The sequence below is a fragment of the Pan paniscus genome, chromosome 19 (assembly GCF_029289425.2).
Source record: "Pan paniscus chromosome 19, NHGRI_mPanPan1-v2.0_pri, whole genome shotgun sequence".
NCBI lineage: Eukaryota > Metazoa > Chordata > Mammalia > Primates > Hominidae > Pan > Pan paniscus.
In genome coordinates, this window is record NC_073268.2 from 78,561,740 (window position 1) to 78,578,916 (window position 17,177).

The 17,177-nt window shown below is 41.3% G+C and overlaps 1 protein-coding gene across 1 annotated transcript in view; it reads left to right on the forward strand.

Annotated features, from left to right (window-relative positions):
- EFCAB3 (EF-hand calcium binding domain 3) overlaps positions 1-11,933 on the forward strand; it is a 35,950-nt gene extending 24,017 nt beyond the window's left edge. Inside the window, exons 7-10 of the mRNA XM_055102236.2 lie at positions 1,444-1,637; positions 1,992-2,176; positions 8,658-8,780; positions 10,926-11,933. Of these exons, the coding sequence (XP_054958211.1) occupies positions 1,444-1,637; positions 1,992-2,176; positions 8,658-8,780; positions 10,926-11,252 (829 nt within the window). The 3' untranslated portion in view covers positions 11,253-11,933. The remainder of the gene's footprint in view (positions 1-1,443; positions 1,638-1,991; positions 2,177-8,657; positions 8,781-10,925) is intronic.
- Positions 11,934-17,177: the final 5,244 nt, after the last annotated feature.

Genomic DNA, 17,177 nt, shown 5'->3' on the forward strand with positions numbered 1-17,177 from the left:
TAAGTTAGTAGGTGTGTAGTCAGGGCCAAGAATTTGTATTTCCCACAATTTGTATTTTCCCAGTGGTGCTGAAGACCACATTCAGAGCCACAGAGTATATAGAGAATACTCTGAGGGAAAGAAAAACTGAGGCTTGAAGGACCTGGTGGGAATTAAATTACATTATGCCATTTTCACAGGCAAGTGATGACATTGTGGATGGTTGAGTTCAAGGCTAGGGAAGAAAGTATCTGATCATAAGTCAGACTCTAATCAGAGCACCATAGGCACATTTCCTACCAAGCACTGCTTCAGCCCCAACATTTAGAATGAGTCCTTTCCATCTTCCTGAGAGGAAAGGAAAGGTCGTCTGTCACCATCCCAGAGAGTAGTGAAGCCTCCCATTGCTGTAACAGGAAGAAATCAGCCTATGTATTAATGAGAAGCAAGGTCCTACACTTTGTCCTCTGAGACAGCATGAAGTGATGCTCTTCTGCCCAGAACACTGAGATGTGAGAGGTTCCACTGCCAAAGCAGTGAGAAGCAAGTCCTTCCACCTCAGCAGCAGTAAGCAGATCCCTACCATAGCTGCAGAGAGAAGTCCACTGTTCTGGCAGCAAGGAGGAAGCTGATCACCACAGTCACTGATATTCGAGGCATGCATGTTTGTAAGTCAGATGTTTATACTATGGATCAGAGTCCTTTATCACATACAGCCTGCCAGCTGTACTTATTCTTAAAGAATGTATAACCTAAAACACCCAGTAACACATCTTCTAAGTCTGTTCATACACATACGCTCCAAAAAAAATGATAGGAAAGAAATGCAATCAATAGTGATTTACTCCAGATCATAAGCTTACTGGTAGTATTTTCGTTTCTTTTTTATACTTTTCTATGTTTTCCAAATTCTCTGCAATGAGAATTTCTTTTAATTTAAAACAAAAGTTGCATTTTTAAACCTAACACAAAGTAATAATAATCAATGTTTGCATTCAAGCTGGTACCACTTAAGTGTTTGTCAAGGATCATAATTCATAAGTATTTTTCTAAACAAAACAGGGAGGTCAGAGCTGGACATGATAGCAGGTACCTATAGTCCCAGCTACTCAGGAGGCTGAGGAGGGAGGAGAATTTGAGCCCAGGAGTTCCAGTCCAGCCTGGCAACATAACAAGACCTCATCTCTCTCTAAAAAAAACAAAAACAAAAACTCTGGGAAGCCTTGGGGAAAAAAAGGAGACCAAAAGCCAAGGAATACAGATATAAATAGTCAAATGGCCTGTGGAAGGTATCAGTAAATATTCTATAAATATCACAGAAATAGGCACTCAAATATTATTGAATGAATATGCAAATTAGATTTAAAATAAGTTTCTTCAGCATATGTAACTAGCAACTTGACTTTTTAAAATTTTTGTCCTATGTCTCTTTGTATCCATTTCTGAACTACTTTTTTTTTAAAGCTATTTCCAAAGAAAATTCCAGCATACTGGCCCAGGAATGTTGTGGAGTCCCTACACTATGGGCTATGGAAAAAGGACGCTTAAGCCAGACATATGCACACCTCCAAGCTCAAGCATGGCTGCCTTTGCTAATGCTGCCCGGATTGCAATAACGAAAGAAAAGGATTTATTTAAATTTCTTGAAGAGCTCAAGAGTAAGAGCCATTTGTTCTCTCTCTACTGTTGTAAAGGATTTATTTGTGTATGACTGGTCAGAAAGAAGTACTAGAGCCCAAATGCCATAAGAACAGGACCGCAGCCTATTCTGAGTGACCACTCTCTGTCACATAGATGTCATTTGAAAGCAAATGTAGATGTAACTGAATCCTCAGACACCTGATGAAGCCTAGAGTCTGTGGATGGGTGGGGGGTGGGAGCAGGAGAGTGAAGAATGAGGGCCATGGCCACTGAGAAGAATAGACAAAGCAAAACAGGCACCACATGCTGGTCTTTTATGTGAACTTCTTCTTACATTGTTTGTGATACCATTTTTGTTTTTATCTTTTTAGGATGCAATTCCGGTTCAGACAGCCCATATTCAAAAATACCCATCTTTCCATTGTTCCCTAATGTGGATGGGGTGGTGATGGGAAAGCCATTCAAAGACATGCAGAAATTAGAGATGCTAAGAATAAAGGAGCCTTTGCATTTCTTTGAGGATTATTTTTTCCATAAAAGAGACTGGAAAACACAGGTGAGATTTAGATTATGTCACATTAGTTAAATACTTGGATTTTTAAGCACTAACTTAACAGAACTAATGACATGCTTTTTACAACAAATAGTTTTAGTCATTATTTTCAAACCAGATGCCATAACCATGTTCCTAAATTTAAGTCCAGGTATTAACATTTCATTTAATTTCAACAAATAGGTAAACTTGCTAAAAAATACAGCTTTGGGGTTGGGGATGGGGAATATAGGAATAATAACAATAAAAGTTTCTCCAATCCTATCTCTGACTGCTCCCCCAACCACTCAGGGACCAGAAGCTGCACTCTGGACACGCTCCATCCACTCTAGATTGTGGTTGGGCAAACACCATGAGATGAGAAGACCAGGCCTGCAACCCAAAGGGGCAGTGCTGTGATGGAGGGGCCATCCTGCCCTTGACTAGATCCCCATTTATGGTCCCAGCTGCACCTTCTGGCCTTGCTTCAAGTTCTGTTGACTCTAGTCTTTTTGCCCCCCCCTCCCAGGATATACTTTTGTCATCATAAGTTTTAAGGTCTCCAGCAACTATGCCCAAGTTTCTAGATAAACTCTCAAGAGGCTCTGGCCTCACCCCAGGTAAGGCCTCTAGGCCTAAGAAACAGAATGGAAACTTAACTGGAGGCCAGCCCACCCTGTGGAGCTCTGGGTTCCAGAGGTCCATGTGTTGTTCACATCACTATACAATTCCTAGAAGGCGCCTCCCCACATAGAGTTTAAGAGGCCCAGAGGGGTATCACTGTCACAAATGACCTCAAGTTCAGACTTTATCTTTCACCAAATGAAGTAACACCCACAGGCAAATATCACTGAGAAGATGGAAATAAGAGGACATTTATCCTCTTTTAAACTTATGTCCCAACATTCAACTACTCCTCCACCCCAGATGCTTATCTGTTTATTGTCAATCTCTCCAACTAGAATATAACATTCACGTACACAAGGGTTGTATTTCTTTCACTAAGGTATCCCTATCATCTAAAATAGAATTTGGCCCACAGGTAACTCAGTATTTTTTGGAAGAAAGAATACTGTAATACAAATACTTTATTTCCTGAGAGCATACTATATGCTAGATTGTCTCTAATAATCTCAGCAGAAATAATGTCAATAGCTTCCTAAATGGTCCCCTTGCTTCTACTATTGTCCCCTTCAATCGATTCTCAACCCAGCAGCCAAAGTGGTTCTGTTAAAATCAGATTGAAACCCTCCAATGGCTTTTCATATCACGCAGAATGAAAACCAAAATTTTTATAACTTGTTACAATGTCCCACACAATCAAAACCTGAGCCTTCCAATAATTATAGCCACTAGTAGCTGTTTAAGTTTCAATTAATTAAAATTAAATAAAATTACAAATTCAGTTCCTCAGTCACACCAGTCACATTGCAAATGCTCAATAGCCATATGTGGCTAATGGCTACTATACTGGATGACACAGAAATATAGAAAATTTCCATTATTGAGGAAAATGTTATAGGCCATCACTGATCTAGGCTCTCATTGCCTATCCAACAATCTCATCGTCCACTGCTCACCATCCAGTGCATTCCACTCCATCCTCAAGACCTCTTTACTCTTCCTCTTACAGACTAGACGTGCTCTCACCTCATGGTCTATGGCTTTGCTATTTCTTCTGCTCTAATGTTGTTCCTCAGAGAGCTGCATCATAGCTCTCCCCTCACCTCTTTCAGGTCTTGTCTCAAATGTCACTTTAGGAGGCCTCTCTAACAACCCCATTAAAATAACAATCCCCACATTGTCATTGTACTAAATGCCACTGAATTGTTCACTTCACATGGTTCATTTTATGTTACATGAATTTTCACTTTAATAATTTTTTTTTGAGTCAGAGTCTTGCTGTGTTGCCCAGGCTGGAATACAGTGGCATGATCTTGGCTCACTACAACCTCCACCTCCCAGGTTCAAGCAATTCTCCTGCCTCAGCCTCCCAAATAGCTGGACCACAGGCATGCGCCACCACACCTGGCTAATTTTTGTATTCTTAGTAGAGATGGGGTTTTACCATGTTGGTCAGGCTGGTCTCAAACTTCTGACCTCAGGTGATCCACCTGCCTCAGCCTCCCAAAGTGCTGGGATTACAGGCATGAGCCACCACGTTTGGCCAATAAATTATTTTTTAAATAAGTATTTAAATAGCTGGGTGCAATGGTACATACCCCTAATCCCAGCTGATTAGGAGGCTGAGGGAAGAGGATCACTTGAGCCCAGGAGTTCAAGGCTATAATATGCTATGATCATGCCTGTGAATGCACTGCACTCTAGCCCGGGCAATATAGTGAGGCTCCATCTCTAAAAATAAATGTTTTAATTAAAAATAAATTTAAAATAAAAATTTTTGAACAAATAAATATATATATATGTATTCAAATAAAATCACAACCCCCAATACCTTACCCCCTTTCCTGATTTTTTTTCATAACACGTTACCATCTATTACATATTTACTAGTATATTACCTCTAATACACTACATATTTATATTTATTATACTACATGCATACACATGTATATTTACATCTATACCTACTGTATATGTACTATATTTACAAATATTATAATATACTACATTTAATGCTATTTCTATTAAACTATATGTTTATAGTTATATACATATATAGTATATCTAATATACTATGTAGTATATTACATCTAATCTAATATAATTGTATATTTATAAATGTTCATTAGAGGCTGGGCGCAGTGGCTCATGCCTGTAATCCCAGCACTTTGGGAGGCCAAAGCGGGTGGATCACCTGAGGTCGAGAGTTCAAGACCAGCCTGACCAACATGGAGAAACTCCATCTCTACTAAAAATACAAAATTAGCTGGGCGTGGTGGCACATGCCTGTAATCCCAGCTACTCAGGAGGCTGAGGCAGGAGAATCACTTGAACCCGGGAGGCAGAGGTTGTGGTGAGCCAAGATCGCACCATTGCACTCCAGCCTGGGCAATAAGAGCAAAACTCCATCTCAAAATAAAATAAAATAAATGTTCATTAGAACCAAGAAATAGGCTGGGCACAGTGCCTCATGCCTATAATCCCAGCACTTTGGGAGGCTGAGGTGGCTGGATCACTTGAGCTCAGGAGTTTCAGACCAACCTGAGCAACATGGTGAAACCCCGTCTCTACAAAAAAGAAAAGAAAGAAATGGTACTTTCAAGTTTCAGAAAGTAACTGAGTTACATGAACACTACTTGACCCCACACATAGACTCCCTATGACCACGTTAAAATATTGGATAGGGCTGGGTATGGTAGCTCGTGCCTGTAACCCCAACACTTTAGGAGGCCAAGGAAGGTGGATTGCTTGAGCCGAGGAGTTCGAGACCAGCCTAGGCAGCATGGTAAAATTCTGTCTCTACAAAATATATATATAAATATATATATGAATACTGGACGAAATAAAATGACAAACATTCAAAAATGTATTCAAAAGAAAGGAAAACCCCATGTTTCAGAAAGCAAGAGAGAGAGAGAGAGAGCGCCTAAAGCCAGAATAACAAGTTCACAAGTTAACAAGTGGTAATAGATCTCGGCCCTGATGAGTTGGGATTGGGGTTTAGATGCCCATTCAGGGTCAGGAGATGTGGATCCCCGGAAGTAAGCAACTGGAATTGAAACCAGTATCTGTAAGGGTTGCCCTCTCAGTAAAAGGAGGGGTAAGAAACTGAGTCCATAGCCAAGCTTGGTCTGCTCAAAGCTCTGAATAGAGAAGAAAGTATTCTGTGAAGAAATTGAAACTCAGGATTGTAGGATGCATGGATTCAGAATCTGAATTTATAGTTTCCACATTGGATGAAATCTCCAAGCAGTAAAATTACCTTAAAAACTGGTTTTAGATTGGTATTACCTTGGGAGGTCTGCCAGACACAAACATAAACACATCCATATCCTAGGTTTGCACAGCTTATATCAAAAATCTTTTAAAATCTCTTTTAAAGATAGGTTCACAAAAATTACAAGCCATACAAGGAAATAATCTACTCTCAAAAAAAGTCAGTAGGTAAACAAGAGGAGTATCATAATTTGATATAGCAGATCTTTAAAAGACTGTAAAACATGTTTTAAATTATTAAAGAGAGGTGTTTAGTAATGACTGAGTATTTTTAGGAATGACTGAGAATTTTTTAAAATTGATAAAAGATATGAATTCTTAAATTGAAGAAAACACCCTGGAGCAGCATATATAAAAGAAAATACAACTTCAAACATTGCAGTTGAAAATGAAGACAAAGAAAACACTTCAAAAGCAACCAGAGGCCAAGCACAGTGGCTCACATCTGTAATCCCAGCACTTTGGGAGGCCAAGGCAGGTGGATCGCCTGAGGTCAGGAGTTCAAGACCAGCCTGGCCAACATGATGAAACCCCATCTGTACTAAATACAAAAATTAGTCGGGCATGCTGGCACATGCCTGTAATCCCAGCTACTTGGGAGGCTGAGGCAAGAGAATCTCTTGAACCCAGAAGGCAGAGGTTGCAGTGAGCCGAGATTTGCACCACTGCACTCCAGGCTGGGCCACCAAGCAACATTCTGTCTCTAAAGAAAGAAAGAAAGAGAGAAAGGGAGGGAGGGAGGGAGGGAGGGAGGAAGGAAGGAAGGAAGGAAGGAAGGAAAGAAGGAAGGAAGGGAGGGAGGAAAACAGACAGAAAAAATAAATAACTTACAAAGGAACAAAAAGTAGACTAACAGGAGACTTCATGCATGCAAAAATAAAGGCCAGAAGACAATCAAATAATATCTATAGATTGAGGAGAGAAAAGTATTTCCAGCTAAGCTATCATTCAAGAGGGAGAGTAAATAAAAACACTTTCAAGGCCGGGCATGGTGGCTCACACCTGTAATCTCAGCACTTTGGGAGGCCAAGGCAGGCGGATCACCTAAGGTCAGGAGTTCGAGACCAGCCTGGCCAACATGGTGAAACCCCGTCTCTACTAAAAATACAAAATGTAGTCAGGCGTGGTGGTGCGTGTCTGTAATCCCAGCTACTAGGAGAATCACTTGAACCCGGGAGGTGAAGGTTGCAGTGAGCCAAGATCCCACCACTGCACTCCAGCGAGACTCTGTCTCAAAAAAAAAAAAAAAAAAAAAAGAATGTTTGACATTATAAGGGTGTTGTTCTTTCTTACTTGTCTATAACTTTAATGTGATTTTTCAAATTTTCCCCAAGGGTTTTTGTTGTTGTTGTTGAGACAGGGTCTCAACTTTGTCACCCAGGCTGGAGTGCAGTGATGTGATATCAGCTCACTGCAACCTCTGCCTCCCAGGCTCAAGCAATCCTCCCACTTCAGCCTCTCTAGTAGCTGGGACTACAGACACGTGCCACCATGCCCAGCTAGTTTTTGTATTTTTAGTAGAGATGGGGTTTCACCATGTTGGCTGGTCTTGAACTCCTGGGCTCAAGCAATCCACCCTCCTCAGCCTCCCAAAGTGCTGGAATCACAGGCATGAGCCACTTTCATGACTCTGTCTCAAAAAAAAAAAAAAGTCTCAATCATTAAAACAGTATGATATTAACAGACAGACCCAAGGAAGAAAATAGAAAGTCCCAAAATAAATAGAGCTATGTGGAGAATTTTAACTTAAGGAAAACGTGACATTTCAACACAACAGGAAAATGATAGATTATTCAACAAATAGTGCACTGAGTAGGCATCTGAGGAAAAAAATGAGATTCACACTTCATATACAAATTGCAAATGGATGAAATGTAAAAGGAATAAATGGAGGGTCAGAGAGAAAGAAAAAGAAAAGAAACCTTAAACATACTGAAATAAACTCTGGGAAAGCCTCCCTAACTGTGATACAAAAGTCAAATGCATTTTTAAATAAAAAGATATTAATTCCACTGCTTCAAGATCAAAAATCTCCATATGGCCAAAAAAAATCACAGTTGCCACTCATAACACAAAAGGCTAACTTCAAAGAACTTCAAATTCATAAGAAAAAAATAACCTATATAAAAATGGGCAAAGGGTATGAACAGACAGTTCTCAGAAACATGAAATAATATTCAACCTCATTCCTCATAAAAGATCCAAGTTAAAACTCTCCTCAGATATTTATCTTTTCATATTATATTGACCAAGATGAAAAAACATGGGTATACTCATAAGTTACAGATAGGTTTGTAAATTGGTTCACCCTCTACAGAGGAAATTTGGCAATAATTACCAAAAGGACAGACCTCACACCTTTTGACCTAGCAATTCCAGTCCTAGGGCACCATCTAGGATATACAGATATTTTTGCACATATGCCAAATGCCACTCCTGAGGGACCCAGAAAAAAGTCTAAACAAACAAACAAATGGTTTGGCAATAACCTTATAAATTATATACAAATCCTTCTATAATAAAATATACTTATTTATTATGTCTTTTTGTTGTATAATTCAAATTAAAATGTATTACTAACCTTCTTTTTAAAATATGCATAAAGGCAGCAAATATAAAGTCTATGGACCCTGCCTCAGGTTATTCAAATAACATCCTCACCATTGATCAAATGCTCAAGAAAAAGCAGACTTGTACAGTGGCCGATGCAACTGCTATTAAACAACATGTGAGTATTCCTTGTTGAGTTCCTTCCCAGAAATCACTGACAAAAATATTGTCCACTTCAATACTACACCGTAAAACCAAGAGAATTTTTATCTGCTCTATGTCTTTAAAATGAGACAAGGTTGTTTCTCATGTTTACCCATTGTAATAACACCATTTCTTTCTCTATAATCAAATGGATTCAAATGTTAAGTGTTATGATTCATCCTGCTATTCACCTATGCAGCTATACTCACTGTTATTTCTGGGACATTCATTTGTGTTATTCCAGAAATATCAAACTAATTAAGGTAGTTAACCAACAGTCACAGTGAGTAGTGTACTCAGAGATTCATGGTGAAAGAATCTTACATCCTGAGGCCTCTAGCCCTGGGGCACCAGCTGCACCAGGGCTAAGAAGCTTGAGAAGATCAATAGTTTGATATTAATGCATTGGAAATCTTGGCATTAGGTAAAGAACAGCTGGGGCAAGTATTCTTTGGGCTATCTCAATTTATCCTCCTTGGTTCAGCTGCCACCTATGTACTGATTACTGTTAAAGTTGTCACTAACCTAACTTCTTTCCTCTATGTCTGTCCTATCTCACTGACCACCTGATGACTATTTCTACCTCTACGCTGGGTCTCATAACATAACAAACTCAACATGTCCAAAACAAAACTCATCATCTTCTGCAGCCAACTGCTTCTCCCCTGGGAATTCTGTATCTCAGGTGTTTGTTTGTTTGTTTTGTGTGTGTGTGTGTGTGTTTAAATAAGGTCAACTTTTATTTTAGATCCACGGGGTACATGTGCAGGTTTGTTATGAGAGTATATTGCATGCGTCTCAGTTGATAGCATCTACTCAGTCACTGAAGCTAGAAGGCCAGGAGCTATCCTTAACTCGGGTTTTTTCCTCATTCCTCACATCTGCTAATCCCCAAGTCTGGCTGATTGCATTCTCTAAAAGATTTCTCAGGGCTGGGTATGGTGGCTCACACCTGTAATCCTAGCACTTTGGGAAGCTAAGGCAGGTGAATCACCTGAGGTCAGGAGTTTGAGACCAGCCTGGCCAACATGGTGAAACCCCGTCTCTACTAAAAATACAAAAATTAGCTGGGCATGGTGGTGGGCGCCTGTAATCCCAGCTACTCGGGAGGCTGAGGCAGGAGAATCCCTTGAACCCAGGAGGCAGAGGTTGTGATGAGCCAAGATCGTACTACTGCACTCCAGGTTAGGCAACAGGGCAAGACTTCGTCTCAAAAAAAAAAAAACAAAAAAACAAAAGAAACCACATTTTTCAAATCTGTCCCCTTCACTCCATCCCCATTACCACTGCCTTAGATGAGGCAGTCTCCAACCTGGTATCCTCGAACCATTCTCCACACAGCTGCTAATGATCCAACATGAAGAGCCAACCATGGCACTGTCCTGCTTAAAAGTGAACACGTCCGTCTCAATGATGGCAATTTCAACTCTGTTTTCTGCTTAAGGGATTTATTTCACTTTCATTAGAAACAGTGGGTCACTACAGCATGATTTTCACTGAGGAACAGGCTTTTGCTAGCCTCACAGAGATTACTGACTTATAAGATTAAGTGTAAGGGCCTGCCTGTCCTTTGTCATTATTTATTCCTCCCACTTTAAACTTGACACTCCAGCAATACCAAGTGCCTGAACTCTCCTACCACACCTCCAGGATATTTACTGCCTTGGGGTCTCTGTTTATGCTGTTTATGCTGTCCCCTCTCCACTTACCACTTACTCCCCTCACCACTTACTCCCTCAATTTGATCACATCCTTGAGGACCTACTCAGCTCAGCATCTTCTCCCAGTCAGTTCTCCCTATCCTAGGCTGAACTGAGTGGCTGAATTGGCCCTCCTGTTATATCCCTAGCCTATCTCCATACCATACTTCAGCCTATTTTAGTCCACTGTATTTTTCATATCCTTATAAAATTTCTTATTACCTCATTATTCCCAAGCAGTACATTTTGATTGTCCATCACCTCCTAGCTCACACGTCCTCACGAGCCACCACGTAATGTATAGATTCAGTGACTTTCGAGTAGCCCAGGGACATAACTCTTGGGGTATCTATCATTGTGGTCCACAAATCAAAGCTACTTTAAGGTAACTACAATAAACTTCTGGTCTCTCACTGCAGGTGAAGAGAGCTACTGATACCTATAATTTAGGAATTGCCCTTGAACACCGAAAAGAAATGCTAAACCTCTGGCAGAAGATCCGAGGGGATTTGATTGGGATAGACTCTAGAAATGAGTCCTTTTATGACACCTTTTCTACTTATACATGGTCCTGGAATGTTTGCCAAGAATTACTTTCTCCTAAGGACTTAAGGTTATATGATGCCTATGTGAATAGAAATTCCTCCCATAACTGCAGATCCTCTTCCTCATCAGATACCAGTGAATGTGACACAGACTCAGGAAGAAAAAGAAAACGGAAAGGTTTAAAGGGATTTCAACAATGAAATTTCTACATTTTCTAAACAGCTCATCACAAACTACTTTTTCATAGTTATCAAAATTATTGTTTCTTGCTTTTGTCTAAGTACATTCTTAGAAGCTGGAAATTTTGACATCTTTTGGATTCTGACCAGTAAAAAAGTTTAAGTCATAAAATGGTTTCCCTTTCCTAAATCTTTTTTTTTTTGAGACAGAGTCTTCCTCTGTCACCAGGCTGGAGTGCAGTGGCATGATGTTGGCTTACTGTAACCTCCACCTCCTGGGTTCAAGCCATTTTCCTGGCTGAGCCTCCCGAGTAGCTGGGATTACAGGCACCCACCACCACACCCAGCTAATTTTTGTATTTTTAATAGAGATGGGGTTATCACCATGTTGGTAAGGATGGTCTACGATCTCCTGACCTCGTGATCCGCCCGCCTCGGCCTCCCAAAGTGCTGGGATTACAGGCGTGAGCCACCGCGCCCGGCCCCCTTTCCTAAATCTTTACTAGTAAATAGATGCTGGGCTGTTAGTTCCCTAGCAACCAGCTGCACTCTGCTGCCCCTACCTGGCTTAAGACTGCCTAAGCCTCATCAGGAAGGAGAAAAGTTGGCCTGAGCTAAGGGCCCTCCAAGCAATAAACCTCTGAGTTTATGGTGAGTGTAAACTGGGTTAGGTTTTCAATTGTTTGTGAAAGAGACTAGAGACAGCAGCTGAGGATGACCTTTCAGTTTCAGGGAATAAGATCAGCAAGCCCTAAATGAACCTTGATTAAATTTGGGTATTCCCAAGGCTCCTTAGCTACACACCTGCACACTTAGAGTGCTCTTACAAATAGCTGAACACAGCCAGGTGCGAGGGCTGATGCCTGTAATCCCAGCACTTTCGGAGGCTGAGGCGGGCGGATCACCTGAGGTCAGGAGTTCAAGGCCAGCCTGGTCAACATGGTGAAACCCTGTCTCTACTAAAAATACAAAAATTAGTCGGGCGTGGTGGCACACGCCCATAATCCCAGCTACTCTGGAGGCTGAAGCGGGAGAATTGCTTGAACCTGGGAGGTCGAAGTTGCAGTGAGTTTATGGTAAGTATAAACTGCGATTATGCCACTGCACTCCATCCTGGGTGACAGAGCAAGATTCTGTCTCAAAACAAAACAAACAAACAAAATGAATAGCTGATCACATCCATTGTATTTATTGTTGCTGTTCTTTAACGCATTTGATAAAGAAGCACATATATAACTATATTACAAGTTTGGGGGATTATAATTCTTTATTATGGTAAAATACACATTACATAAAATTTGCCCTTTCAATCATGTTTAAGTGTGTATCATCCATTACTGGGTTTTTTGTTTTGGTTTGTTTTGGTGTGTGTGTGTGTGTGTGTGTGTGTGTGTGTGTGTTTAGAGACAGGGTTTCACTCTGTCACCCAGGCTGGTATGCAGTGACACAATCATGGCTCACTGCAGCCTCAACCTCCTGGGCTCAAGCAATCCTCCCACCTCAGCCTCTCACGTAGCTGGAACTACAGGGGCACACCACCATGCCCAGCTAATTTTTTTTTATTTTTGTAGAGACGCGGACTCCCTATGTTGCTCAGGCTGGTCTCAAACTCCTGGGCTGAAGTGATCCTCCCACCTCAGCCTCCCAAAGTGTTGTTATTACAAGTATGAGCTACTGTGCCCAGTCCCATTGGGGTATTTTTCTGTGGTTCTCAAGGGTTGCCCACAGAGAGACAGACCACTTTTGGACTCAGGAAATCTGGATGTACCAAGACTAAATCTATATTAACCTTCTGATCTACTGTCAGGATGGCAAAATGTTTTATTTCTTGTGCCAATTCTGATCTAAAAATGTAAGGGATGAAAAAAAATATAAGGGATGAGATCAGCTATTTGTAAATGTTGTCCGAGAAGCTGGTTTGCAGGTGTGTGGGTGCAAACCAGTCCATCACACTCAACATATAGAACAAATGCTTTTTAAATCACTATTCTAGAAAAATTTTGACCCAGAAAAAGGAAAAGATATGTCCAATATTGATGGGGACAATGCCTCATAATGTAAAAAAAAAAAAAAAAAATTGAGGCAGAGTCTCACTCTGTTGCCCAGGCTGCAGTGCAGCAACGTGATCTCAGCTCGCTGCAACCTCCACCTCCCCAGGCTCAAGCGTTTCACCTGCCTCAGCCTCCCAAGTAGCTGGGATTACAGGTGCGTGCCACCACATCCAGCTAATTTTTGTATTTTTAGTAGAGATGGGGTTTCGCCATGTTGCCCAGGCTAGTCTCAAACTCCTGAACTCAGGTGATCTGCCAACCTCAGCCTCCCAAAGTGCTGGGATAACAGGCATGAATCACTGCGCCCCGCTGTAAAATTATAAAATGCCAGGAAAAAGCAATGAAGATAGTGCCCCCAAAACTGTTTATTGAAATGGCCTTGAGGTAATTTTGTGAGTGTTAACATGAATAGTCAAAAGAGTCTAAATACACCTGCTATTATTTATAAAGATACAATGTTGGAGAGAAGAACTAACCTTATAGATAGATAAGCAGCCATATTTTCTAGCTAAAAACAAGATTTATGACTTGACAAGAGACTTTTCATATGGCTGTGGGTATAACAGGGAATCTAGGAGATATAATTTGGATGCCAAAATGTTATAATTCCTGGAATATTTCCTTGCATCAGTGAGATAACAGGGCAGAATATTTTTAATAGGACCTGTCCTGGAAAATCTAAAATGTACAGCAATACATTCTTTCTATTAAATTGTCACACACTGATGATGACAGTGTAAATTGGCATCTCTGTGCTGAAATATGGTATAGCAAGAGGGTACTCACCCATCCATTCATTCATCAATTATCTACTGAGTTGCATACTGTTTGCCAGACCTAGTTCTAGGACCTGGACATATAACAGTTAACAAACAAGTAAAATGACTTAACCTCACAGAGCTTAGTGATGGAGCTAATTATAACCATTGACTCAGCAATTCCTCTCCTAGAAATTAATCATAAAGAAATAATCATGAATGTACAAAATTATTTCATTACAAAGATGTACACCATGTTGAATTTCTTTTTTCTTTTTTTTTTTTTTTTTGAGACAGAGTCTCACTCTGTTGCCCAGGCTGGAGTGCAGTGGTGTGATCTCGGCTCACTGCAACCTCCGCCTCTAGGGTTCAAGCCATTCTTCTGCCTCACCCTCCCGAGAACCTGGGACTACAGGTGCGTACCACCATACCTGGCTAATTTTTGTATTTTTAGTAGAGACGGGGTTTCATCATGCTGGCCAGGATGGTCTTGAACTCCTGACATCGTGATCCACCTGCCTCGGCCTCCCAAAGTGCTGGGATTACAGGTGTGAGCCACTGCACCCAGCCGTTAAATTTTTAATAGTATGAAACTTAAAGTGACCTAAATGTCCAATAAAGCATGATATAGCTATACGAAACAATACCAGAAGGACATTAAGTGATGTTGTAAAGGAATATTTCGAACAAAAGAATAATGTCCCCAAGTTATTATTAAGTTAAAAAGCAGACTACAACTGCTAAGTGGCATGGGAGAACTTCAAGGCGTTGTTCTAAAACTAGATTGTGACACTGATTACACAAATACAGATTTTTATGAAAATGTATTGAACTGTACACTTAAAATGGATGAATGTAATTGGGTTTTCTTGTTGTTGTTGTTGTTGTTGTTTGAGACGGAGTCTTGCTCTGTCGCCAGGCTGACCTGCAGTGGCACGATCTCAGCCCACTGCAACCTCCGCCTCCTGAGTTCAAGCGATTCTCCTGCCTCAGCCTCCCGAGTAGCTGGGATTACAGGCACCCACCACCGTGCCCGGCTAATTTTATTTATTTATTATTTATTTATTTATTATTTATTTTTTGTGTGTGTGAGAAGGAGTCTCACTCTGTCGCCCAAGCTGAAGTGCAGTGACACAATCTCGGCTCACTACAACCTCCAACACCCAGGTTCAAGTGATTCTCCTGCCTCAGCCACCTAAGTAGCTGGGACTACAGGCGTGTGCCACCACGCCTGGCTAATTTTTTGTATTTTAGTAGAGATGGGGTTTCACCATGTTGGCCAGGATGGTCTCGATCTCCTGACCTCGTGATCCGCCCACCTCGGCCTCCCAAAGTGCTGGGATTACAGGCGTGAGCCACCACACCCGGCCTAATTTTTGTATTTTTAGTAGAGACGGGGGTTTCACCATCTTGGTCTGGCTGGTCTCGAACTCCTGACCTCGTGATCCACCCGCCTTGGTCTCCCAAAGTGCTGGGATTACAGGTGTGAGCCACTGTGCCCGGCCAGATGAATGTAATTGTTTAAAAAAAAAAAAAGCACAAAGCATTTTGTTCTGAAACTATTTTAATGTAAAGTCACTTATATAACTAAATTAGAAAGAAAGAACTGGGATGATATAAGCCAAAGCGTTAATGAGTCAAATTAATGGTGGGAAGAAGTATTTTCTTTTGTTTTATCGATATCTTCTAAATGTTCTATAATAAAAAAATCTATTTTGCAATAAGAAAACACAGGCCAGGTGCAGTGGCTCATGTCTGTAATCCCAGCACTTGGGGAGGCCGAGGCAGACGGATTGCTCAAGAACTCCTCAGGAGTTTGAGGCCAGCCTGGGCAACATGGCAAAACACTGTCTCCACAAAAAATGCAAAAATTATCGGGGTATGGTGGCACAAACCTCTAGTCCCAGCTTCTCTGTTGGCTGATGTGGGAGAATCACTTGAGCCTGGGAGGCAGAGGTTGCAGTGAGCTGTGATCGTGCCACTGTACTCCAGCCTGCGTGACAGAGTGATGCCCTATCTCAAAGAAAAAAAGGAGAAGAAAGGCCGGGCGCGGTGGCTAACGCCTGTAATCCCAGCACTTTGGGAGGCTGAGGCAGGCGGATCATTTGAGGTCAGGAGTTCAATACCAGCCTGGCCAACATTGTGAAACCCATCTCTACTAAAATACAAAAATTAGCTGGGTGTGGTGGCGATGGCCTGTAATCTCAGCTACTCAGGAGGCTGAAGCAGGAGACTGGCTTGAGCCCAGGAGGTGGAGCTTGCAGTGAACCGAGATCATGCCACTGCACTCCAGCCTGGGCAACAGAGCTTCGTCTCAAAAAAAAAAAAAAAAAAAAAAAAAAAATTAACTACCCTTGTCCTTGGCTAACAACCTAAAGCAATAATCCAGAATGAGAGTTTTTAACCTTTACAAGCGTTAAACCCATGCCACCCACTGAGCTAGAAGAGTTCTCCTTACTTACCACCAGAGGGACCCTTAGTTCCTCTGAAACGTGGCGTTTCTGAAGCTACAATCCGGTATAAAGTCTGACACCAGAGAACTCACAGCCATGTCAAACTTATGAAAAATTATTTTAGGTGCTTCGAAAAATAGGTTTTACAGGCCAATCAAATATAATTGTATAAAATTAAGTTTAGGCCGGGGGCGGTGGCTCACTCCTGTAATCCCAGCACTTTGGGAGGCCAAGGTGGGTGGATCATGAGGTCAGGAGATCGAGACCATCCTGGCTAACACGGTGAAACCCTGTCTCTACTAAAAATACAAAAAATTAGCCAGGCATGGTGGCGGGCGCCTGTAGTCCCAGCTACTCGGGAGGCTGAGGCAGGAGAATGGCGTGAACCCGGGAAGTAGGAAGCTTGCAGTGAGCCGAGATCACGCCACTGCACTCCAGCCTGGGAGACAGTGTGAGACTCCGTCTCAAAAATAAATAAATAAATAAATAAAAATTAAAAATAAAGTTAAGTTTAGGATACTTTAGCACATTTCACAGAAAAAAGGCCAAAGCTGTTTGACATTTAAAATGTCTCCACTGGAACTAATATAGTAAATTAGAGTGAAGACAATGAGCTGTCTGCAAGAAAATATGCAGTGGGACTGTTGATTGGGAACACTAACAGCTTTTAGTGAGGGGAGAATA